Genomic DNA, 26,969 nt, shown 5'->3' with positions numbered 1-26,969 from the left:
CCTATATGGGATTAAATGAAGGCGAGGACTGCCAACATGTATCCCAGTAAGACTGTCGCCACTGACGTTGGCTAATGGGGATCCTAATATATAACAAATAAAATAAAAACCTGGCTTGTGTGGTCTCAATATCAACCTACAGAACAAAATGCGTTCAAACAGTGGGGGTTTTAAGACAACCCCATTCGCTAGGTGTTTCATGGATTCTCTAGGTGAGCTTGGCTGGAGTAGTAGCAGCGGAGTACCCATTGGGGCGTGATGGCGAGTTGTTTTACGATTCAGCCCACAGCCTGCCTTCGAGATCAGGGACACTGTGTACCGGCCAAGGCACGTCACACCTAATCTCTTATTGATGGTTTCAGCAGAGGATATTTTGTCTAGTGGAAATGTAGATTTGCTCACTTCTACTTTCCCAAGAGAGGAGACAGCCTCTGGTCCTGGGTGGAGAAGAAACCTAATGTATCAGCAGCATACACTTCGAGAGGGAGCTGGCCCACTGTCTCAACTCTGTTAACTACTTGGTAGAGGGAACAACAATCCCCTATGCCTTAAACCCGCTAAGACGACTGAACCAGACCATAGGCAGGTGGACTGTGTAAGAGACTTCAGGCTAAAGCATGCTGGCCTTGACCCAGAGAGAGATCGTGGCTGGACACAGCCAAAATGGTTTTGGGGAGGACTACTGCCGGAGCCCCAAAGCCAAGAGACTATTTTTGGACAGGGGTCAGCAAAGTGAGAAGTCTACAGAGTGCCGAACGCCACCGCCCAAATAAAGTGGACAGATGACATGAACATCCAAAAGGGCACAGTGGTCCACACAAAGCCAAAAGTGGGCCTCCAACAGGGTCTAAAACTAACTTTTTGGTCCACCAGCCACTATGGCAGGTAGATGTAATATATCTACCAGCCACAGATAGGCTACATAAGATTCGTAGTTCTTTGACTTTGTGCAAATAGCTTACCAGCTATGAAACAAAATGTCAGAAATACTGCAGCATTTATTTAGCTATAAATGAGATCATACTTAACTTTTTTATTCACAAATGAGTGAAATGCTCGCACTGTGGAGCCCTGACCACCCAGCAACAGTGGTGTAAAGTACTTAAGTAGTACTTTAAAGTATTTTTAGTAGTTTGTAGTTTTTTGGGGGATATATTTGACTACTTTTACTTCACTACATTCCTTAAAATATTGTACTTTTTACCTTTTCCTTGACACCTAAAAGTACGCTACATTTTGAATGCTTAGCAGGACAGGAAAATAGTCAAATTCACGCACTTATCAACCGAACATCCCTGGTCATCCCTACTGCCTCTGATCTGGCAGACTCACTAAACACACATGCTTCATTTGTAAATTATGTCAATGTTGGAGTGTGCTTGTGCCTATCTGTAAATTTAAAAAACAAGAAAATGGTGCCATCTAGTTTGCTTAATATAAGGAATTTGAAATGTATACTTTACTTTTGATAGTTAAGTATATTTTAAACCAAATACTTTTACTCAAGAATAATTTTACTCTGTGACTTTTACTTGAGTCATTTTCTATTAAGGTATCTTTACTTTTACTCAAGTATGACAGCTGGGTACTTTTTCCACCACTGCCTGCCAATATGGCTGGTGAAAGACATCTTACCCGCAAGGAACAGCAACACGGCTGATAGGTAGCCAGCAACTGACAAATGGTCAACCCCCAAAACAATGGAGTGAAATTAAAGATCATCTTCTACAAGGTTTCCTAAACTCGGTCCTCAGGATCCCAAGGAGTGTAGGTTTTTGCTAGGAATGCACGATATATCAGTGAGCATATCGGAATCGGCCGATATTAGCTAAAAAATGCCAACATTGGCCCGATGTCTAGTTTAACGCCGATGTGCAAATCCGATGTCAAAGCTGACGTGCATACCTATACAACGTAAGTAGATGACGTAATGACACCACGAAAAATACAGCTCTACACAGAACAAAAGCTGAAAAATACTAAGCGCACACTTCCAACAACTAAACAAGTTCCAAGTCGAGCAGTCATTTGAAAGAGTAAGAACCTTTCAGCGAGACAACAAAAGTGAAATCCATTAAAGGCAAGATAATGGAATTCATTGCCCTTGACAATCAACCGGCCTCTATCGTGGATGTTGTTGGTTTTCGCCGACTGGTTGGGCCCCGGTACATACAATTTTTCAGATGTTGCCCTACCGGAGCTACACAGTATGTTTGAAACCAGCGATGTCAGGTCCATGAACACAGTGGGTCGACAAGGATTTTGTACTGAGGAAAGCCATATTGCATGCTCAAGAATGTGCTGGATCTCATACCGCTGTTGTCATTTCAATGACATTTGAGAACATGTTTGAAACATGAACACACTCCTAGCTCCATTCGAACAACTGACTCGAGAAATAAGCTACTGCGTCTGCAGCAGACGTGATACCCTCTGGCATTGAAACAACTGCTCAACAAAACTGACAACACAGACCGTGGGGTTAAAAACTTACAAAAGTACTCGAGGCTGTGAACAATCAAGTCGGTGGAATTCTCTCTGAGCCTCTTTACTGTGTCGCCACCATGCTTGATGCTAGGTACAAGGATCTCTACTTCGATGTAGACAAGAAACAGGGTTTACGTGAAATGTTACATACACAGTTGGAAAAGATGGACACAGTGACAGTGCGCACCGAGGAAGAGAGGCCACAGACACAGACCAGACACTTTACTGCTTGACATGTATGATGAAATCCTGGTTGAGAATGAAACGACTGAACAAATGAAGAACGAAACAGCACAGCAAGTAAGTGAAAGATATATGTTTTACTGGTAATGGGGACATACGTAAAGGCCCCCAAAAATTATTTGGTGTGTGTAACCTCTAACTATTCAAGTCCGTTAAGAACAAATTCTTATTGGCAATGACCGCCTACCCCAGCCAAACCTGGACGATGTTGGGCCAATTGTGTGCCGCCCTATGGGACACCAAATCAAGGCGGGATGCAATACAGCCTGGATTCGAACCAGGGACTGTAGTGACGCTTCTTGCACTGAGATGCAGTGCCTTAGACCACTGCGTCCGTGTTAACTATTTAAATGTACTAGAATTTTTTTTTTTTTTTTTATATCGGTATCGTTTTTTTTTGGCAAGGCAAATATCGGAACCGGCCAAAAATGTCATATCGGTGCATCCCTAGTTTTTGCCCTAGCACTACACAGCTGATTCAAATAACCAACAAATCATAAATTCCAGATAAAGTTGAGAATGTGCCAAGTTGATCCTATTTCACACTGATAAGGGTCCATGCATCAGCGGAGGGTTAACTTGTTTCGGAGGGCGCCGCAACATATTTCTGAATTAAATATGCGGTCATCAAGACCCCCCCCCAATACATTTTGCAACAAAGACCTTTGAAAATTACACTGGCATTTTGGAGAGCCTTGTCATGAGGAGTCATTGAAGTCCTCCAACGCCTCCAATTAACTTATTTCCATATAGGCCTAGCACAATCTTATTACGACTAAATAAGCTATTTTTTAACAGTATTAGGGGGAGGGGAGTTTGCCAAGACCAGGCTTCAAGTGCCTGCTGCACCGACGAGCCCCCAGAGAGGCTTCAAATGAAAAGGACAGTAGAAAGTTTAATCTAATACACGGTGCACAGCAAAAAACGAGTCAAAAGACAACCGCATCATATTTCAGAAATCAATGGCAATTGGATTTCACATCTTCTGAGACCTCTAATGAAGTAATTGAATTATCTTTCACTCAACAGCAGAGGGGCCAGTTCAATGGGTATGCAGCAGCAAAGAGAGAGAGAGCAGAGGAGATGAGAGTTTTTGTATGTTAGCTAGCATAAAATGGTGGGTCTTTGGTGACCACTGTATAAAGGCAGATTTTGACTTCACCTGCAAATTGCAAAGCAGTTTGTCAGCATTTCCTTCAGCCATTAAAGCGCCGTAAGATTTACTGTCATGAGACTAAACAAATTCGAGAACTATAAATCATGTAGAAAAAGGTCATCGTGGAATATTATTTCTTGACAGATGCAGTATATCATGTAAATCAAGAGCTATTGGAATGTGAACGTCATGGGATGTCACTGGTTACATTTTTGTCGATGGTCCACTAATGATATGCAGCCCATCTTCCAGATTGTGGCTTTAACTCTCTTAGGAAATTCTCTTCAAGTCAGCCTAGTCTGTAATTACTGGGGTTCTTGTACTAATGCCCCCTTTTTTTTCTCCTCACGGTTCTCTTGACAATCCACTGACAGCTTTCTGCGTCATTGGCTCCGACTAGGGCTGTGGCAGTCAAGGCATTTTGTCAGGCGGTTATTGTCGTGCAAAAGACATTAATTAACAAACAAGTTTAGCATCTCCAGGCATACAAGCTGCATGTCAGGTCTAAAGAAACATTATGACAAGATGTATTTTTTCAGAAAAACATCATCAGTTGGCCTACTGTACGTTATCTGGCTATGCTCCATGCCATAGGATTATTTATTTGGCTGACAAGATATGCTGATAAAGTATATTATTTTCATAGTAAGATGAATAGCATTCAATTTAGCTGAATAAAATAAAAAAGGATATCTTTCCCATTCCGGATCGAGAGTGCGCACATATGAAGTGGATATGTTGAGCGTAAAAGGGATCATTTTAAACAGGTCATATACACTAGATTTAGAGTTATTAGGCAACTTTAGTTGGGAATGGTTTTTAAAAAAAACTTGTACTCATAGGCTTCTAAGACAAGCTAGAACATGCATATGGCTGTTTTGAATTAATCATCCCCTTGGAAAGCACTGTCCACTTTGTTGTTAGACTTTGAAACAACATCCACAAGACCATGTTTTACACTCTGTTTCAACCTGTTGTTGAACTTCTTTCTTCAACCTGATCATCACAGTGAGGTGAATTTTAAAAGCACGATACTGTTTTTTATGATAAGAGTTTGATTTTCAAGCATTTGCATTGATGTCAGAGTGGTTAGAGGAACAATAGAGCCCTGAGTACCAGGCCATTAGGACCTGAAGGTCATTAGCAAGTTGGGTACTACCAAAGCATGTCCAGAGTGCATAAAAAGGAGATTACTGTGACTCAACGGTCACGTGGAATTTTACTGCGGTCATGACTGTCGGAGTGGATGGAAGTAATATGGTCACCGCAACAGCCCTAGCTCCGACCAACTTGGACAATGGCCCTCTGCTGCGGAGAGCATCCAGAACAGATCTGCCTATCAGGATAAACACTGAAGTTACGCATAGCCTACTTTACTTCAGCCACTATTCTTGAAACATTTTTCGCCTGGGGCTGAGAATTCTCTCCTGCTAATGAGTGTCATAACTACAAGGAGATTCAGCGATGTTTAGAGACCTAAAAAAAAAAAAAAAAAAAAAAAAAAAAAAAGAGAAGATTACAGGCAAGAGATTTTTGCATGGGAGATTAAGCTACAATCAAACGGAACAGAAGCGCTGGCCTTTTGAGCTCACAAACCTTAAGCACTTTAAAATACAAATGTCTTCTACATGCCAGTGAGAAAGGAGACGGTAATTTCACCACAAAGCAACTAGGCTATATTTTATGGCAGAATCATAGCAAAAGCACTTGGCACTAGATTCTTGAATAAAATGTTCCTATTCTAACACCATTGGATTTTGAAGTGTCTACATGTGACGATTAAACGCATCTCCTGTAAAATATCATTTGAACAATTCTTACTGTGTGCAAAGCTAACTCAAGTAGCCCATATGTATTTGGAATACTGGACTGTGCCCCCTGCAGTCGTCGTATTGTACGGAGGGAAGTGCAAGGGGTTTGGTTTTAGGGCGCCCTTTACTTCCTCCAAATAAATAATTAGGCTACACTAATTACTCTCCCTGGTGTAATGGCGTGGGTTAACACAGCAGCAAACGTATAGTCTTTGCACAAATGTAGTTCCATATCTTCAAGTTAATCGTCAGCCAAATGCCCGAGGTCACCGAAAAATAAAAAAATAGTTACACACACACACACACACACACACACACACACACACACACACACACACACACACACACACATATAATATATTCTCCTCACCTAACTCCATGTGCTGCTGCTGTAGGGAGGGTAGTGTTGCCTAGGCAACAAAAGACTTGATTTCAAAAACACTTTGCTTGATTCAGCAAGGAGCAACAAAGTTTCATCACGCTGTAGAGTCCATGTAACAGCAGAAACTAACTCAAGCGCACAAATTCCCGGCCGCCTCTGCACTACGTAAATTGTCTTAGTCGCTGCTGTTCCTTAAAAAACAAAACACACCAGCTTGTGGCTGGGGTAGTCTGTGTGCTTTGCCCCACCCAGCCAGCCTTGGGGTAGCCCAGCTCAAATCAAAATTGTATTTGTTACATGCTTCATAAACAACAGGTGTAGAGTAACAGTGAAATGCTTACTTACAGTTCCTTCCCAACAATGCAAAGAAAATGTTAAAAATAATTTTTAAAAACACAATGAGTAACGATAAATACACGGGGTACCAGCACCGAGTCGATGTGCGAAGTAATTGAGGTAGATATGTACATAGGGTCAGGGTAAAGTGACTATGCAACTGGATAGATAATAATCCGTATCAACTCATTCCCTAGGCCAGGTGGAGAGTGGCAGAGAGTGAGGAGGAGGGGTGTGGCGCGAAGTCACGTGGGTCTATCATCAATGCAACCCCTCATTCCAGCTCGTGCTCACCTTCATGCGCAATCAAATTAATTACTCCAGTTTCCTGGAAACTGCATTCCCTGTACCCCTGCTGGCTTCCAGTACAGAGTTACCTTGAAAAGTGGTGTGGCACAGCATGTAGGTATCACATGGAGTAAAGGGTACACACACGCATCTGGCAAAAGTACACACAAAAAACACATACCCCGCACTTTCCCCTGCCCCCACTCATCTACTTAAAAATCAGCCAGTTTGTTCTTTCCCCTTATTCAGCGAACACGGCTCCCCAGAGTCATTTCCATAGGTCACAGCCTGCCCCGATCCCCGGACCCATCTCCATCACCTCCATTATGGCAGGGCTTATGTCCAGAACTGATGTGGGGATGGGGGAGGTGGACCGTCCTCTCAGACCATCCCCACACAGACCAGAACCTCCCTCTGCAGACTCACGGACAAAAGCACAGCTGTGTCTGGATGTTTAAGCAGAAACAAAGAACAAGCTTAGGGTTTAGGACTCTCAAAAAGGAGCTGAAAGCAAAAGGGAGCATTTAAGCACATCTGTTAGTTCTCTCAATTAGACCTGCGGGTCACAACAAATGGGCTATATGATAATTTACTAATATCAAATCAAATTGTATTTGTCACATACACAAGGTTAGCAGATGTTATTGCAAGTGTAGCTTGCAAATGCTTGTGCTTCTAGTTCCAACAGTGCAGTAATATCTAACAATTTCCCAACAACTACCTAATACACACAAATCTAAAGGGGTGAACGAGAATATGTACAAGTAAGTATATGGATGAGCGATGGCCGACCGGCATAGGCAAGGTGCAATAGATGCTATAAAATACAGTATATACACGTGATATGAGTAATGTAAGATATGTAAACATCATTAATGTGGCATTACTTAGAGTGCTTGTATAAAGTGACTAGTGATCCATTTATTAAAGTGGCCAATGATTGGGTCTCAATGTAGGGAGCAGCTTCTCTGAGTTAGTGATTGCTGTTTAGCAGTCTGATGGCCTTGAGATAGAAGCTGTTTTTAGTCTCTCTGTCCCAGCTTTACGCGCCTGTACTGACCTCGCCTTCTGGATGGTAGCGGAGGGAACAGGCAGTGGCTCGGGTGGTTGATGTCCTCGATGATCTTTTTGGCCTTCCTGTGACATCAGGTGCTGTAGGTGTCATGGAGGTAGGTAATTTGCCCCAAGTGTTGCGTTGTGCAGATGGGATAGGGCAGTGTGATGGAGATTACATCATCTGTGGACCTGTTGCAAACTGATGTGGGTCTAGGGTGGCCGGTAAGGTGGAGGTGATATGATCCTTGACTAGTCTCTCAAAGCACATCATGATGACAGGTGAGTTCTACGGGGCGGTAGTCATTTAGTTCAATTATCTTTGCCTTCTTGGGTACAGGAACAATGGTAGCCATCTTGAAGCATGTTGGGACAACAGACTTGGATAGGGAGCAATTGAATATGTCTGTAAACACACCAGCCAGCTGGACTGCACATGCTTTGAGGGCCTGACTAGGGATGCCGTCTTGGGCCAGCAGCCTTGCGAGGGTTAATACGTTTAAATGCTTTACTCACATCAGCCACTGTGAAGGGGGGAGGCACAGTCCTTGTTAGCTGGCCGTGACGGTGGCACTGTATTATCCTCAAAGCGGGCAAAGAAGGTGTTTAGTTTGTCTGGAAGCGTGACGTCGGTGTCCGTGACATAACTGGATTTATTTTTGTAGTCCGTGATATCCTGTAGACCCTGCCACATTAGCCTCAAGTCTGAGCTGTTGAATTGCAACTCCACCTAGTCTCTGTACTGGCATTTTGCTTGTTTGATTGCCTTGGAGGGAATAGCTACACTGTTTATATTCAGACATATTCCCAGACCTCTATCCATGGTTAAATGTGGTGGATTGCGCTTTCAGTTTTGCGCAAATGTCACCATTCATCCACAGTTAATGGTTAGGGTAGGTTTTAATAGTCACAGTGGGTACAACATCTCCAATGCACTTCTTTATAAAATACACTCAGAGTCAGCGTATAGGTCGATGTTGTTCTCTAAGGCTGACCGGAACATATTCCAGTCCGCGTGATCAAAACAATCTTGATGTGTGGCTTCCGATTGGTCGGAACATCATTGAATGGTTCTTGTCACTGGTACATCCTGTAGAGTTTCTGCCTATAAGACGGAAGGAGTAAGATGGCATCGTGGTCGGATTTCCCGAAGGGAGGGCGGGGGAGGGCTTTGTATGCATCGTAGAAGTTAGAGTAGCAGTGGTTGAGGTTATCGCGCATGCGCGTAGCGCAATCAACAAGCTGGAAGAATTTAGGTAGAATTCTTCTCAAATTTGCTTTGTTAAAACCCCCAGCTACAATAAATGCAGCGTCAGGATGTATGGTTTCCACTTTGCAAATAGTCCAGTGAAGTTCTTTGATGGCCGTCTTGGTGTCTGCTTGAGGGGGAATGTACAGAGCTGTGACTGACGAGAAATCTCTTGGTAGGTAAAATGGCCGGCACTTGATTGTAAGGAATTCTAGATCGGGTGAGCAGAGGGACTTCAATTCCTGTATGTTGATCTGATTACACCATTAGTCGTTAATCATAAAGCATACTCCCCCACCCTTCCCAGAGAGGTGTTTATCTCTGTCGGATCGATGCGTGGAGAAGCCCGGTGGCTGACCTGATTCCGACAACATATCCCGAGAGAGCCATGTTTACATGAAACAGAGAATGTTACAATCTCTGATGTCTCTCTGGAAGGCAACCCTTGCTCAAATTGTCTACCTTGTTGTCAAGAGACTGGACATTGGCTAGTAGTATACTCAGGAGCGGTGTGCACATCTACAGAACCTGGCCAGGTGGCCGCTTAATCTGCGTCGTTGTTTTGGATCGCCTACTGCAATTAGCTCCATTGTCCTGGGTGGTGGTCCGAACAGAGGATCCGCTTCAGGAAAGTCGTATTCCTTGTCGTAATGTTGGTAAGTTGATGTTGCTCTTATATCCAATAGTTCTTCTCTGCTGTATGTAATAAGACTTAAGATTTCCTATGTAACAATGTAAGAAATACATAAACACAAAATACTGCATAGTTTCCTAAAAACTCTTAGTAGGTTAGAGCAGAAAGTCAAAATAAAAAAGGCCAATGTCGTTCTTCACAGGTGCATCGAGGGAGCAGTGAGTTTAAATACAGTTAACGGCCAATTCCCAGTGAGCAGACATTCAATATAAACATGGGGATGGCTGAACGAGTACTCTAATGAATATGCATCAGGTTGATTTAAGAGAACGCGTCTCCCGTTGATGCCAGCTGTTCAGCAGAGACCTTCAGCTCCAACAGCTCAGATGCTCCACTGACTCACTGGGATGTGACAGTCGGTTAGCAACGGATGTTTTCTCAAAAGAGCCCACAAAATACCTCAAGGTAGTAGGATCTGCATAATGAATAAGAAAAAAACAATTGGCCTTGAATTAAAAAAGAGCTCTGGGTTAGATGGGTTTGTTGCTGCTGCGGTTTACTCAAATTGGTGACATTTTACAACTTGCAGGTATGGGCTACAAGTCTGAGCATGGATCTTAAAGGCTTTAAATCACAACCATAACGTGACAGAAAAATACACAATTATCTAGTTTCATTAAGAGATCGGAAGATGTCTTAAGTGTGTTTAAAAAGCATAATTGCTGCATAAAATGGATGAACACTTATTCATCCAAACAATGTAAGACGTGGCACTGGCACAATGTAAGAAAGGCCTACTTTTCAACTATCAATACTGCAATGGGTTTGTGGGACACCATATCTTGAACAATAGCCTACAACAGTGCTCAATATATATATGCAAGCCTGCAAGGCTTCTTCACAGCCGTTTGAAAAGTCTGTTTGTGTATGCCTGGCCTGCCCATGGCATTTCTGCTGATGTTTGCCACTATCCTGACGTGTTAATTAGACTTCAGACAGGAAAGGAGCAATAAGAGTCGCACAGCGAGTACCAGTCAATGCTGAAGTGCTAACTTTTCGCCCCTCTCTTTGCCGGAGGCTGTACTAATTGCTGGTGTGTCAGAGCACATGACTGAGTGTTCTTTATAAATACCCAGCGAACCAAGCCGCCTTGGAGGCACAGGGAGGAGTCGTAAACCTGCCCTTCTGTTGCTGGAGCGAGGCAGGCCTGAGAGCGCACTTTTTCAGTTTGATGCAGCCAGCTCAAGGAGCTCCAAATTCAGCCATTAGCAGGGTTGGATGTTCCCCAATCCTGGAAGTGGGGCCTGAGTGAAAGAAACCCGTCCTAAAGTGCCGGCTGAAAATGTTTGTCTCACCCAATAACTGTGCTTGATTGAGCATGGATCACTCCCAAAAATGTTTATTCATTACATTTTAGTCATTGTTCTCCTAAATGCATTTGTATGCTTCTACAATTCTACTTAGGAGCACATAAATGTACTCATTGTAAAAAATGTCAGCGTAGAGCCATGATCTATAATAATAAATTGGATCAAAATTATTTAAACATACATTGGTTAAAATAAACATGTAACAAAAATGAAATGAAGCAATATACCCAATTATACCTTACTAGTAATAAATTTGTTTTTGAAATGACAAGAAGAACATATTGGGCCGGTACAATTTATTTCAACAAAAGTTGAAGAAACCCTAAACAAAATAATTCTGCTACAATGCGGCTAGGTGGTGAGACAAGGCAGGTGAGGCAGATGAATATTTATTTATTAAAAATATATATTTTTTCACCTTTAATTAACCAGGTAGGCTAGTTGAGAACAAGTTCTCATTTGCAACTGCGACCTGGCCAAGATAAAGCATAGCAATTCGACACATACAACAACACAGAGTTACACATGGAATAAACAAAACATAGTCAATAATACAGCAGAACAAAATAAAACAAAAAGTCTATGTACAGTGAGTGCAAATGAGGTAAGATGAGGGAGTTAAGGCAATAAATAGGCCATGGTGGTGAAGTAATTACAATATAGCAATTTAAACACTGGAATGGTAGATGTGCAGAAGATGAATGTGCAAGTAGAGATACTGGGGTGCAAAGGAGCAAGATAAATAAATAAATAAATACTGTATGGGGATGAGTTCGGTAGATAGCCCATCTGTGTACAGGTATCGTGAGGGAGATACGAGTATCCAGCTTCAGAGATTTTTGCAGTTCGTTCCAGTCATTGGCAGCAGAGAACTGGAAGGAAAGACGACGAGTGGGTGCTGCTATGGTGACCAGTGAGTTGAGATAAGGCGGGGCTTTACCTAGCAGAGACTTGTAGATAACCTGTAGCCAATGGGTTTGGCGACGAGTATGAATCGAAGGCCAACCAACAAGAGCGTACAGGTCGCAATGGTGGGTAGTGTATGGGGCTTTGGTGACAAAATGAATGGCACTGTGATAGACTGCATTCAGTTTGTTGAGTAGAGTGTTGGAGGCTATTTTATAGATGACATCACCGAAGTCGAGGATCGGTATGATGGTCAGTTTTACGAGGGTGTTTGGCAGCATGAGTGAAGGATGCTTTGTTGCGATATAGGAAGCCAATTCTAGATTTCATTTTGGATTGGAGATGCTTAATGTGAGTCTGGAAGGAGAGTTTACAGTTTAACCAGACACCTAGGTATTTGTAGTTGTCCACGTTGTCCACGGAGAAGGTAAGGTGGGATTCGAAATGGTCGTAATCTGTTTGTTAACTTGGCTTTTGAAGACCTTAGAAAGACAGGGTAGGATAGATATAGGTCTGTAGCAGTTTGGGTCTACAGTGTCACCCCCTTTGAAGAGGGGGATGACTGCGGCAGAGGAAGAGAGGGTCCAGATTGTCTAGCCCGGCTGATTTGTAGGGGTCCAGATTTTTCAGCTCGTTCAGAACATCAGCTATCTGTATTTGGGTAAAGGAGAAATGGTGGGGGCTTTGGCGGGTTGCTGTGGAGGGTGCCGGGCAGTTGACCGGGGTAGGGGTAGCCAGCTGGAAAGCATGGCCAGTCGTAGAGAAATGCTTATTGAAATTCTCAATTATAGTGGATTTATCGGTGGTAACAGTGTTTCCTAGCCTCAGAGCTGTGGGCAGTTGGGAGGAGGTGCTCTTATTCTCCATGGACTCTACAGTGTCCCAGAACTTTTTTGAGTTAGTACTACAGGATGCCAATTTCTGTTTGAAAAAGCTAGCCACGTCGACATTAATATGATAAATATTGGAGCTACTGTACCATGTGGTTATGTACACCGTTTCCGTTGGTTTTAATCCAGGGCGGGAGGCCATTAATCATCTCGTAATCTTGTCAGGGTGTTCAAAAGCACTGATTCAAGGGGCTGTAGACTATACCTTTACTCAAATTGATCGCTCCATCCGTTTAAAACAGCGAGTTCATAGCAGGTTGGCTATCCAAACCGTTCGCCAGCTGAGGTGATTGAGAGGATTGAAGAGACTGCCAACTCCAGTAGGGACCAACTGCTCCTCTGACGTCTCTTCCAAGCACACACGTATCCTCCAAGCAGGAAGGTAGTTCAGGCTGTGTGGATGAGTGCAGTGCATGGCACACATCATGGCCTCCATGATGGGCAGGAGTTTTATGGGCAGGAGTTTTATGAGCTAGATAGGGGCACGCAGTTCATATGGGGGGGTGGGGGGCTTTTCTGCCCTTGAGAAAGGCACTTAGCAAAAATTGCTTCTAAAATATTCTCCAGATAAAGAGGATAGTGACATAAAAGCAATGCATACAGCTGCTTGATACGAGTGTCTGTAGAGCAATTGGAGGAGAGAAAGGCAGCGACCGATTAATAGAGATTGCAAAAACAGGTAGGCCTAAACTATTTCCAATGGAAAAGCCATTATTCAGTTTTTCTGTATTTGTGTGAGGAGAATGATCAATGTACTTCCTTCCTGGCAGAATTGCTAGAGCCTTTTAACTGAGAAAGAATGCTTACAGCTCTCTCAACATTTATTCCAACCCTGTAAGCCTAAACACAGGCAATTGGAGGGATAAGAGCAGAAAAACAACAAAAACCCAGCACATAATAGGTCTGTCTCTCTGTTCTTTAAAAAGCTACAATCCCCGCAGATGCCACCGAAAGCGGGCCGTTTGAATGCATCACTGCCCATGAATCCAATCACAGCTGGCAAAAATACAACTTCTCATATTAGTTGTGGTCCCTTAAGCCAGGACAACAGGCAGTTTGGGGTCACTCGGATGCTTCAGATTCCTCTGACCAAAAGGTAGCATTACTGTATTCACCGTAACAAACACCCCTCTTGGACTAGCGGGGTGAACTCAGTTTGTGGGGCTTATAATCGTCCATAGAGGTTCAGAGAAGAGGGAAAGAGTTTCTCCAGGAGAAAAAGGTTATGGATGTGACTGGAGTTGATCCCCCATTTGATATTCTGATGCCACGTCGACATGGTAACACTGGCAGGTAGAGCTTTTGATGCGGTTTTATTTTCAGAAATGGCACCCCAGAGATGTCACAAACTAAGCTGCACATCTTTTTATTTCCCAGACAAAAATGTGCTGTTTCCTTGCACAGTCTGCAGAGAGAAAGCAATGCAAGTTTTATGCAGATCCAAAATGGAAAAGGGGGCTCCGGCACACAGAATTCTGTGAGCGTGTTGAGCACCACGGGAGCTCTGTGCTGGACAGTAATGAGGTTTTCAAAAGGTCACCGGAGGACGCAAAGGTCAAACACCAGCTGTCTCCACAGATGATGTGAAATGAACTGCTTGTGACTAACGTCCCATCCAATGTAGCTAAAATAAAGGTGATGTTGTACTGAGTCTGTTTAGAGAGGTCCCGTGATGTAAACAACATGGGTAGGGTGACCAATCTAATTGACAATTTATCGATTATTGTCTGCCCTCTGTGTGTCATACATGTTACTGACAGCATGTATGATGAGCACTAGGCTACTGTCCTCTACAAGCCGAAGTAAGAACATGTACAATTTTAGTGCGTGTATTTACATGAACTATTTCATATCTGGTCTGTCTTGAAGCTGTGAATTATTGATGACAGTGGTGAAGGCATCAAATATTCTGGGGTGGGGAACTGAGGATTCATCCCCTATTTTACACAAAAACACTCCCACGAAATGCACAGATAGCCTAATGCTAAGCTTCTTATGGGTGAGGAAAAAGCGAACAGAAGTCCAGTGCCTTCAATTCGAGTAAGTGGTCAGCTCCTTTAGCCATGGGATTATATGCATCAAGGTTATTGATTTCATTACATTCTGATGCAAATTATCCTGCCTCGTTTCAGCTCCCATGTCACCGGAGCATGTCAATGGTATATCAAAAAGAGAGACAGATCCTCTGCAGGGCAACATATCAATTGGGTATTAATAACGTTATTTAAGGACACAGGATAAACGTATCTGAACCTTTTGCCTCAATGGTTCTCTTTACATTATCAAGATACAACCACTGTGAGCTGAGATGTATTCATGCTTGCATCGACTCTCCCTCTATCCACACAAAGGAATGTCACACAAAGGAATATCGCGAGGTTCCGAAGCAGCAGAATTCTATATTCTTGTAAAAATATATATATGTAATTAAGTACGTTTGTGGTAATCACAGGTTGACTTTCATACAAATAACAGTTGTTTTTTCAACAAAGCATCAAAAACGACATTTAGGATGAAGGAACCGTGTCAAGTGTGAATGCACACTGTCAGCCATATAGCCGCCAAGAAATGTACAATAATCGACATTAGGTATATAGAAAGCATAGAAGGGGGGGGGGGGCAAGTCTTTGTTATTGTGAGTTAACTCGCGATGATCAAATGGTCGGCAAATGTTGCAAGACAGCTGCCCAGCACACTAGCTATAGTTGTTGCTTAGCTTGTCTAGAATTTCGAGCAAAATGTTGCCAGTTCAGCTCTCAGCGAAGCTCACACGAGAGCACAGACAAGTTTGTAAAAAATGAGCATGACTTTAAACAGCCCCTTGATCAGTCACTAGCGTTAGCTAGCTTTGCTTTAACTTAAACTGTCAACACATTTGAAACCGTAGCTGTTTTACAAGAAAAGCATGAGTAACTAGCGAATGCATACTGTAGCAACAATAAAAGACTAGCTAAATAGATGGATTTATAACCAACTGGAAAGCTATAACGTTACTATAACTAGGTGTCCAATTAAAACAACATCCATCTCGTCTCTGTTGACTGAACAGGTATTTGTAGATATCTAACCTCAATTCTCCCTCAAAATAGACAGCTAAGTTAGCTAACGTAGTAGCTGCGACTATTTAGCTACACGGACACAAATGCAAAACATAACCATGGCCTGGACAGTCCTGCCATGAGGCTTTCTTCAGCGCTCAGTCCACTCCTCCGTCCGTGTCCAGCACGAGAAATTAACGATAACACGACGATGACAAACAGCTGTGCAGGATGCCAACTTTGTATTTTCTCAAATTAGGAATACTACTACATAAATCAGTCAAAGCTCGAGCACAGCGGGTTGCAAATGACTTGACCGGAGTGTGTCCTGCTTTGTTCCTGGACTAAAAGCCGAAGCCCTTGGAGGTGCATGAGACTTTTAGCTATTTTCGCTCGTTCTCCCCCCCCCCCGCAAACATTCCCTAAACAATAAACATTCCACTGACAGCGCAGCTTGCTTTGACCTGCGCCATCTTTGAAAAGAGTCTTTAGGGCTGGCACTTCTTGAAACAAAGAGCAACAACGGACGCCCCGAAATCAAACTTCGTGGCCAGAACATATTGGAAGAAATAAATAGCTGTCGGGGCATAGCCTCGCTCACTTACCATCATTTTCTTGAATCCTAGTCCCAAAGAACAGGACTATTAACACGAGACAACGGGTTATTGCATCCATCGTGGTTCAGATTTACTCCAGACTGCCTGTCTCAACTTCTGTCGATAGTCCATGGTTGAGAAAAAACTGTCTGATTGGCCGGGACCGCTACCACACCCCGCCCAGACCATGCAAGCCTTCTCGTGCGGGTGGTAAACATTTACTGACGATTCACAGAATTCTCCATTTAATATTTTATTTGCGACGGGGTTTTATTAAATCATTTCATACTATTTAAATGAACCGATACGGTGTAGTTTATACAAGCCTCTCGCGTCAAGTTTTACAACTTGCTTGTTTTCATAGGCAAAAAGCACTTATGGTGAAATTAAAATGACTAAACCAGGCATACAGCAGGCTTTTTGTGTCAATTTGAGCAGGCATGAACATGTCATGAATAGACAGGGATGTGGCCAAGACTTAGAACTGAAACACTGACTTGGCAATCCACTCATGAAAACCATGTTGTTCATTAAAAAAAATACTATGACATTTGGATAATTGGAGTATATTCATGAATCATGCTCTATAATGGGTTTGAGCAATTAGTCCTGAGGACACACAAGAACTCTAGGGACTGATTTCTGAGAGAAGATTTATAACTCTTGTTATCTAAAAACATAATTCTGTGCTCTACCAAAACAAGAAGCAATTATTGTTCCAGTATGGACAGATCAGAGTCTATTATGTTTAATATTGAAGTAATCATTACGGCTATCTCTATGCAAATCATGAAAAGCAAAAAATACCTAACACTTTGGGGCTGTATGTGCATTCATTAGAACAGACTGAAAGAGGAAGCTGAAAATAAGCCTTGTGACTTCAGAAACCTTTGGCCTGAGAACATGTTACACTGTCACTGGAAACATATGCTCTCAAATGACATGAACAATGGGACAATGTTGAGGGTGCTGTCCTCAAAGACAATGACATTAGCTCTGGCCTCAGATGTGACTGGCTGTTTTTGTGTCTGGACACCCCCATCCTTCACACACACACACACACACACACACAATCAAGCCCCCCAACACACACTCTCACTCTGCACCCCTCTACTGCACAAAGCCCCTGACCTCCACTCCCGTACCTGTGGTTGAAGAGTGATGATGGTCCATTGTTTGATCTCTGTCTGGGCCTTGTGTAAATCCTGAATACTCAGTGCCACCCATCCCCCACAGATGCACACATGAACCCCCCCACCCTAAAAAAAATAAGCGAAAATGGGCTTGAAAACGTTGGATATTGCAACAGCTGGCAGGCCAGTGTTTGCCCAACAGAGAATGCAGAGTGGACTGTGTACCCTCCGTGCTTCTACACCTGCATTGCTTGCTGTTTGGGGTTTTAGGCTTGGTTTCTGTACAGCACTTTGAGATATCAGCTGATGTACGAAGGGCTATATAAATACATTTGATTTGATTTGAATGCAGAGTGGACTGTGTACCCTCCTGGAGCCATCTACCCAGAAAAAGCCCAGCCTCTGGTGGCAGGGATGGAGCTGTGCCAGCACAGGCCGGGAATGGTTGGGTGCCCTTATCTGCCATTCCTATTTTTGGTGGTGGTGACTTGGTCCCAAAAATTCCCACCCATGCACCGCCATTTGGATTTTGTCCACTGCTGTGTCTTGTCCGCTTAGGGACAGAACAGAACAGAAGACTGAGTAGGGTCTACTTAGGCTAAGCTATGTGTCAGGGTACCTTGACAGCCCCTGGAGAAGATGTTGACTTTTGACAAATCTGGCATTCCTATTTTTGGTCATGGTGACCTGGTCCCCAACAAATCCTCCCCATGCACCGCCACTGTGGTATCTTGTGCTTATGCAATATTACAGTATATACTACAGTATTTAATTTGCATATACCCTGCCCATTCCCCTCCCCCATACACACATTTGTGCCACCCATAATTGAGAAACCTACATGCCAAGGATAGACAATTTGTTGTGTTCCCTACAGGTCATAGAAAAGAGCACAAGCTCTGAGCTTTCCATTCAGTCCTACAGGTTATGGAACATTTGCTCTTTGAGTATTTTGTCCAGTATGTTAATCTATTCTTCATCAAGGAGAAAGCCCCACTGCTATGTTCAAGGTAATAAAACAAAAACACTGTAATAAACGCTACAGTAATGTCTGCAAAAACACTACAGTAAATACTATAGTATATGCCAACAAACATTCTTCTACAATATTTATACTATAGTAAACTGTAAATACGGACACTATAGTCATGTCCACAACACTACAGTAAATACTACAGTATTCTCTGCAAAAACACTACTGTGAATACTATATAATTTATACCATAGTATACTACAGTAATTTTTCATGTGGGAAAAAAAATACATTTGAAGCTTATGATAGTGTCTCATAAATAACTACGGGGGTTTTATCCATGTTGAACATTGGTGTGTGAACACAGCAAGTTTCTCCCCAGCAAGTTTCTCTTTTTAGAAAGAGCACAGGAGGCACTACAGTTATCGAATTAACCAACAATGGAGTTTATCAATGCTGTTCTCCTTTGATGAAAAGTGGTGCGCGTTTGTTCCCCGCCTCAGGAATAGCTAGTTACTTGCTCATCTACTAAGGGAGAACGAAGCTGAAAGCCTGCAGATATACTGTACCTAACGCTAACGCAGCTCCGTCAATACAAATACAATACAGCGCACTCACTTTGATATTATTCATGACACATTGGTGTCTTATTTCCGGAACACATTGTTTGTTGAGGCCTTACAAAGAAGAAGCCTTGGAGGGGTAATTTTATTATCCCTTTTTGTATATATAAAAAAAATCCTAACCCATATCCAATTAGCATATTTCTCCTATTCTTTTGCAGCCTTTTGATTTGTCTTAGTTTGACAGTGGAGAGAGAGAGAGAGACTGGCCTTTTCTCACATTTTTATAATCTATTAAAATGTATCCAACGGAGTATCCAAAGGCAGATTCGACTGCTGCTACTTTTTCATGAGAACACAGGAAAGGGTTGCATCAACACTTTGAGTCACAAAGGCAATTAAACCGAGAAGATAACATCCTTGAAATGAAGCAGCTCCCATGGTTTGATTTTGTTTTGGCTTCTCTTAAGAAATGATGTAATGGTTGATTAGAAATACCCTCAGACAGTGCCCTCCACCCAAGTCTCTGTATCTAGTATCTGGTTCAGTTTGAAGTGGTTAATGCAACTCTTTGCTTTGAAAGGAAACCAACTGCACCTCATGTCCTAGCTTTATCCCGCAACTATCCATTCAAATTAAAGCCATCTGTAAAATTAAAAGTCAAAGTCAAAATTGTTCATATAAATCTTCATTTAAATGTGTAGTTGTGGAACAAAGCTACACATGGTCATGCAAATAGGATAAACAGATAGGTGGAGATGCAAATTAGCCATGTGTTGACTCAAGTTGGTGGAGCACTAATAACAGTCTCTCTCTGTCAGGAGGGTGGGTTGGAAGGAAGGAAAAAAGGGTGCTTTTTCAGAGTACTCAAACATAACCTGTGTCTCTGTTTCTGTGACAATGCGTGGCGATAATGTGGCAATTTTAAATGGCCGCGCTTTTCAGTTTGAGTGAGAGACGGAGAGGAACAAACAGGGCAGGTGGTGCTGGGAGGGGGTTATCTCAGGAGTGAGTGACAGGTGTGAATATTAATCCGGTCCTCACAGCCTACAGTCCTCCTTCACTCTCTCTCTCTCACTAATGATGTGGGGCTGGGCGCACAGATGGCTCCCAAGCAGGATCCTAGATATACTTGCCTGGACAGCTGGTGACTTCCCATTTACCACTTAAAGAGGGGCCTGCCACCACCAATGTGTCCCCAACCTGTCACCTGTAAACCAAAGACACGGTGGAATTCTGTGGAGTACTACCAACACAGGAGCCATTTAAAAGAACACTCGTAAACCCTGACTCACTCTCTATGTTATTTATTTATTTTTCTGCTCTTTTGCACACCAATATCTCTACCTTTACATCTGCATAATTGTAATTATTTGCCTACCTTCTCATGCCTTTTGCACACAATGTATATATAGACTCCCCTTTTTTCTACTGTGTTATTGACTTGTTAATTGTTTACTCCATGTGTAACTCTGTGTTGTCTGTTCACACTGCTATGCCTTATCTTGGCCAGGTCGCAGTTGCAAATGAGAACTTGTTCTCAACTAGCCTACCTGGTTAAATAAAGGTGAAATAAAAAAAATAAAAAAAATATGTTTCAAGAAATGGGAATTTCTGCCATGAAATTGAATGTGCTGGTGTTTACTTATTTACTTATTGCTTTTAGACATTATTTTACAGTTGAAGTCAGAAGTTTACATATACTTAGGTTGGAGTGATTAAAACTCATTTTTCAACCACTCCACAAATTTCTTGTTAATCAACTGTAGTTTTTGCAAGTTGGTTAGGACATCTACTTTGTGCATGACACAAGTATTTTTTTCCAACAATTGTTTACAGACAGATTATTTCACTCATAATTTCACTGTATCACAATTCCAGTGGGTCAGAAGTTTACATGCACTAAGTTGACTGTGCCTTTAAAACAGCTCGGAAAAATCCAGAATATCATGGCTTTAGAAAGTTCTGATAGGCTAAGTGACATCATTTGAGTCAATTGTAGGTGTACCTGTGGATGTATTTCAAGGCCTACCTTCAAACTCAGTACCTCTTTGCTTGACATCATGGGGAAATCAAAAGAAATCAGCCAATACCTCAGAGAAAAAATTGTAGACCTCCACAAGTCTGGTTCATCCTTGGGAGTAATTTCCAAATGCCTGAAGGTACCACGTTCGTCTGTACAAACAGTAGTACGCAAGTATGAACACCATGGGACTATGCAGACGTCATACCGCTCAGGAAGGAGACGCGTTCTGTCTCCTAGAGATGAACGTACTTTGGTGCGAAAAATGCAAATCAATCCCAGAACAACAGCAAAGGACCTTGTGAAGATGCTGGAGGAAACAGGTACAAAGGTATCTATATCAACAGTAAATTGAGTCATATGTCGACATAACCTGAAAGGCTGTTCAGCAAGGAAGAAGCCACTGCTCCAAAACCGCCATAAAAAAGCCAGACTACGGTTTGCAACTGCACATGGGGACAAAGATCTAACTTTTTGGAGAAATGTCCTCCATTCTGATGTAACAAAAATGGCCATATAGACCATCGTTATGTTTGGAGGAAAAAGGGGGAGGCTTGCAAGCCGAAGAACACCATCCCAATCGTGAAGCACGGGGGTGGCAGCATCATGTTGTGGAGGTGCTTTGCTGCAGGAGGGGTTGCAAATGGGTCTTCCAAATGGACAATGACCCCAAGCATACTTCCAAAGTTGTGGCAAAATGGCTTAAGGTCAACAAAGTCAAGGTATTGGAGTGGCCAACACAAAGCCCTGACCTCAATCTCATAGAACATTTGTGACAAGAACTGAAAAAGCGTGTGCGAGTAAAGAGGCCTACAAACCTGACTCAGTTACACCAGCTCTGTCAGGAGGAATGGGCCAAAATTCACCCAACTTATTGTGGGAAGTGTGTGAAAGGCTACCCGAAACGTTTGACCCAAGTTAAACAATTTAAAGGCAGTGCTACCAAATACTAATTGAGTGTATGTAAACTTCTGACCCACTGGGAATGTGATGAAAGAAATACAAGCTGAAATAAATCATTCTCTCCACTATTATTCTGCCATTTCACATTCTTAAAATAAATTGGTGATCCTAACTGACCTAAAAAATGACATTTTTACTAGGATTAAATGTCAGGAATTGTGAAAAACTGAGTTTAAATGTATTTGGCTAAGGTGTATGTAAACTTCCAACTTCAACTGTATGTTCAGGGTCAGGGCTGAGGAGGAATGAGAAAGTGTTTGTTGAGAAACAAACTGTAATGTAAGTAAAATACCAAATGAATGCTGGTATAAGCACCCCCAACCCAAAACATCTTCCGGTTGCCATGGAGCCCACTGTCAGGAATCTTAACATTGACTATAGTCATCTCGCATCTCTCCATGGCTACTGCTGATGCAGGAGAAATCTGGCAAAAAAATGTCAGCCATGCATCACTATAGAACAGCAAACCTGGTTTCTAAAAACAGATAAAGCAACACCTCACAGTACAACGCCTCTCCCCTATTTGACCTAGATAGTTTGTGTGTATGTGCTGATATGTCAGCTACGTGTGCCATTTTTAAATATATGTAGTTCTGTCCTTGAGCTGGTCTTGTCTATTAATGTTCTGTATTATGTCATGTTTCATGTTTTGTGTGGACCCCAGGAAGAGTAGCTGCTCCTTTCACAAAAGCTAATGGGGAGCTTAATAAAATACCAAAATACCAAGGGTTCTGTTATGCAAGTGAGGTACAGTGATGAGTGATGGAAAGAGCTTTGGGGCCTGTAAATTAAAGCAGATTCTGTACATGAATTGAATCCATTACAATCATAAGTACGGAGGAAAGGAAAGGAACTGTGTAGCGAATCAATTCTGTTAGCTGTAATTTAATAGAGCGCACTACGGGACAACATCCTTCTACACTGCTTTACAGAACCTGCGAGAATAGATGAGTTTCCACTCGTGCAGTAGGCCAACAGGTTCATTTAAAAGCTTGAGTTAGAGAGCCAGGAGACTCCAGGTACGGCCTTTGGCGACTTGGGCACAGGCTAGTTAGGCGTTCATATGGTCGTTCACTTTAGGTACTAGCCACTGACTTTTACCTAAGAGTGTTGGGGCTAGGTAGGTCAGCAATGGAGAAGGGAAAGGGGGATACCTAGTCAGTTGTACAACTGAATGCATTCAACTGAAATGTGTCTTCCGCATTTAACCAAACCCTTCTGAGTCAGAGAGGTGCGGGGGGGCTGCCTTAATCGACATCCACATCTTCCAGCACCGGGGAACTGGGCATTAACTGCCTTGCTCAGGGGCAGAACAACATGTTTTTACCTTGTCAGCTCAGGGACTCGATCCAGCAACCTTTTGGTTACTGGCCCAACGCTCTAAATGGATCAGGATTTTTTTTTTAAGGAAACAATTCTACATCTGGATAAATTACTGCTCTTGGAGAGAGGTGATCGAGGTCATCCCACTAAATAAAAGTTTAACACATTTCAAGCAGACACACACCAGCGCAAATTCTCAAGAGCAGGTCACACACACTGAGAGGAGGCTTCTCGTCATCATTATTTACACAGTGGATAGTTAAGCGTGTAAACAACGTTGGGTCAAAGGGGAGCCGCCAAGGCCTTTATCAGACACCAGGGGTTTCCACATCCGCTCTCTGGAGCACTACCTACGAGGGGCCCTAGGAAATAGACACTTGTTTCCTTACTCCCATCACAGCCAGCCCTGTAGGAGAGTACTACATAATTACAGGTCACTATCTACAGCACTCAACCACCTTAGAGGCTGTGCCAGAGCCAGACACCCCCTTGTGGTGATAGTATGTCATTGCATGTTAGAGGATACATTTATATTTTACCTATATTTAAATAGGCAAGTCAGTTAGGAACAAATTCTTCTTTTCAATGACACCCTAGGAACAGTGGGTTAACTGCCTTGTTCAGGGGCAGAACAACAGATTTCTACCATGTCAGCTCAGGGATTCAATCCTGCAACCTTTCAGTTACAAGTCCAATGCTCTAACCACTAGGCGACCTGCCTAGTGGTTTGGGAAGGCTTTGGCTCTTTTTCATTTGTCTTTCCTTAGATTCCTCGTGTCCTTCCTTGCCTCCTGCTCACAACCTATTTGAGGAGAAGATTTTAGAGGAGGAACTTTGGAACACTTTTTGAGGAGGGAGGATGAAGAAGACAAATGAGAAGTTCAGAACAGCATATTAATGTGACTGGATTGATAAAATACATTTTATTTGTCACTTCTGCTTCAATGTGGAATCTTTAAAACTTCAATTATTCTTCCTAAGGAGTTAAGATGATGAAATGTACAACAACAAACAACCTTCTGTTTGATTGTAGGACTTTATATTTTATAAAATATGCATTCTGTTGGCATTTTACAAACACATTGCAAGTACTGCCATCTCCACCGAGACAATGATGCAATACAGTGATGATTAACATAATGCTTAAGTGCCTACAGCTATACTCTTTCTAAACATTGGCAATATGAACACTTGATAACGTAAAAACAACAAAAAACTGAGTTTAAATCCCTCGGAAACAGATACAATACTACAAGGACCCTTGAAGGGTTTGCTGCTACAAAGCTGCCTAGCACGATAATACTGTAGAAAACGGGGACACTTCGTGTTGCGTAGGCATAGAGACAACATAAAATCAAACGTGGGGACAGGACAAACATAGTACAATACATTCTGGAGTAAAAACACTTCATAATTGTCATCATGCAAGAATAAAACATTTAGAAAATGGCACATATTGAATCACATCTCGATCCATTTCTTATTTGAAATATAGAACATTTCGGAATAGTTTCGGAATAATTATTATCAACAGTATAAAGTTATTGCATTTATTTCACATAGGAACTATATGCAAAGCATGTTGTTGCTATTTTTTTTTGTTCCTACCCATGTGCATCATGGGTAAAGTGATGATTGTCATTTTCATTAAAAACATGGCTGTCGTTCCTCCTTATTTGATATCTTATCTACACTAGAGGAACAACGAGAATCCCTTTTGTGTGTCTTTCAGCCTACGGAGCGGGAATGCTTGCTTGCCTTTGACCTGTTTCACGTTCCAGTATTACTGTCTCAGTCAGCACCTCCCCACTCGCTCTTTATTTACAATAGTACAAATGTAAAATGGGAGTGGGAGAAAGGGGAGGAGAGGGGGAGGAGGCGGAGGAGGGTAATTACACCCCTGAGATTATCTGGGACAAATGTCAGTGTTTGGGAGCGCACCTGTCTGACATCTAGACCCTACTCCCCCTCTGAGACTTAACCACCTGGTTCCTCTCTCTCTCTGTGTCACGCACACACACACACACACACACGTGTGCGTACACATACGCATAAACACAAGCACGCAGGCAAAAACCCACACAAACTCCCCACTCCACAGCTTTAGAGGAGGAGAGAGCTTCTGTTGCAGAATAAAACGGATACAAAACCCTGTGTGATAAAACTCATCTTCCTTATAACGATATATATAGAGCTCTGTGGAACCAAAGCTGGAATGTGATTGTGTCTCCGCTTCTCTCGTTCAATTAGGATTCATCTCATAGCTTCTCGTCCATGATTGTGTTGACGCTGGTGCAGTAGAGTTAATGGGATTGATTGTCAAGGCTTTTACAGGCTGATGCTTCCTGTCAGGCAATGACCCGAGAAGGGGTCAGAATACTCCACAACACACCCAGCCTCCTGCCAGCGGGGCCTGGTTGGCTAGCAGAGGCTAGCGTGGCCTCGGATAGGCCTGGTGCTAAAGTGAGGAGGAGGCCCAGGGCGAGGCAGAAGAAGATGGTCAGGGAGGAGGGCGTTGAGCTGGCGTGGCCCGCGGACCTGATGGTGGAGATGGAGACCTCGGAGGTGAGGAAGGCAGACAGAGGAACATGGGAGACCAGGGTGGGGCTGCCGTAGTTGATGAGCGAGTCAATCTTCTCTGCCTCCATGCTGCAGGCTTCAATCTGAGACGGGATACACACACACACACAATGATCAGGTGAAATGTACAGACACACAGTCCTCCTCCCACAGTTTTCTATGCTTTTGTTTGTGTGTGTATCTTTATTCCCTTCTGAAAATGTTATTTTGGTACAAACGTGTACCAAACCAGGCTCTTTATTTGTGTATGAAACAATCCTAACGAACCACCTAAAAGCCCACATTATTGACAAATAGTTCCTATGAATAGAGTCATAGAGAGAATGATGCAAGGCTGGCTGTGAACTCCATTTGCCGGTTTGCATCGATCATTATCGCTCAGGGCTGTTTTTGCAGAGACAGCAATACAATGGGTGGAAAGGGTGTGCAAAACAACTTCATCGGGCGTTTCACCCTAGACGGTAGTGATGAGATGTCTGATTATTTGTCCCAGTGGAGTAAGAGAGATTCTGAGAGAGGACTTTGATTAGTCCCCCAGTAAGAGGGGGTTTGGGTCTCCGGGCTCATGAGGCGTTTAGAAAATCTTTGTGTTTAACCTTTATTTATCCAGCTTAGTCATTGAAATGAAACCTATTTTCAGGGAGAACTGGAGACGGCAGTTGAACAAATAACAGGGAAATATTGGCCCAGACATGTTTATCATGACTCCTGTGCCCTCCCCGATAAAGTCCCTGTTCAGGACGGCCCAACGTCACAGAACCGTCAGACAGCAATTGATGTATTGTTGCAGAACCAATATGATTGTCTCTCGTGTAGAATTAGGAAGTCGTTTCAGGCAGCTCTATTCAAACATTTCACTGTACTGAGCACACACCCCTGGGACATCTGTGTGACTGAACCATTAGTTAATATTCACTACAGAGCCACCAGAAGGCCAGTCTACAGGCTGTGTCACAACTCACTACGCTCCTC

General features: G+C 42.8%; 2 protein-coding genes across 3 annotated transcripts in view; both read right to left on the bottom strand.

Moving 5' to 3' along the window:
- LOC139367077 (TGF-beta receptor type-1-like) overlaps window positions 1–16,554 on the bottom strand; it is a 55,197-nt gene extending 38,643 nt beyond the window's left edge. For both annotated transcript variants that reach the window (XM_071105082.1, XM_071105083.1), the window contains exon 1: window positions 16,449–16,554. In XM_071105082.1, the coding sequence (XP_070961183.1) occupies window positions 16,449–16,518 (70 nt within the window). In that variant the 5' untranslated portion in view covers window positions 16,519–16,554. The remainder of the gene's footprint in view (window positions 1–16,448) is intronic.
- A 7,880-nt stretch (window positions 16,555–24,434) lies between these two features.
- Window positions 24,435–26,969, bottom strand: part of LOC139367075 (reversion-inducing cysteine-rich protein with Kazal motifs-like) — a 59,923-nt gene continuing 57,388 nt past the window's right edge. The window contains exon 21 of the mRNA XM_071105081.1: window positions 24,435–26,080. Within this exon, the coding sequence (XP_070961182.1) occupies window positions 25,766–26,080 (315 nt within the window). The 3' untranslated portion in view covers window positions 24,435–25,765. The remainder of the gene's footprint in view (window positions 26,081–26,969) is intronic.

This window comes from Oncorhynchus clarkii, chromosome 15, assembly GCF_045791955.1.
Source record: "Oncorhynchus clarkii lewisi isolate Uvic-CL-2024 chromosome 15, UVic_Ocla_1.0, whole genome shotgun sequence".
In the NCBI taxonomy this organism is placed as follows: Eukaryota; Metazoa; Chordata; class Actinopteri; order Salmoniformes; family Salmonidae; genus Oncorhynchus; species Oncorhynchus clarkii.
The sequence above is the reverse complement of the archived record's forward strand: the minus strand, read 5'-3'. Positions and strand labels throughout refer to the sequence as shown.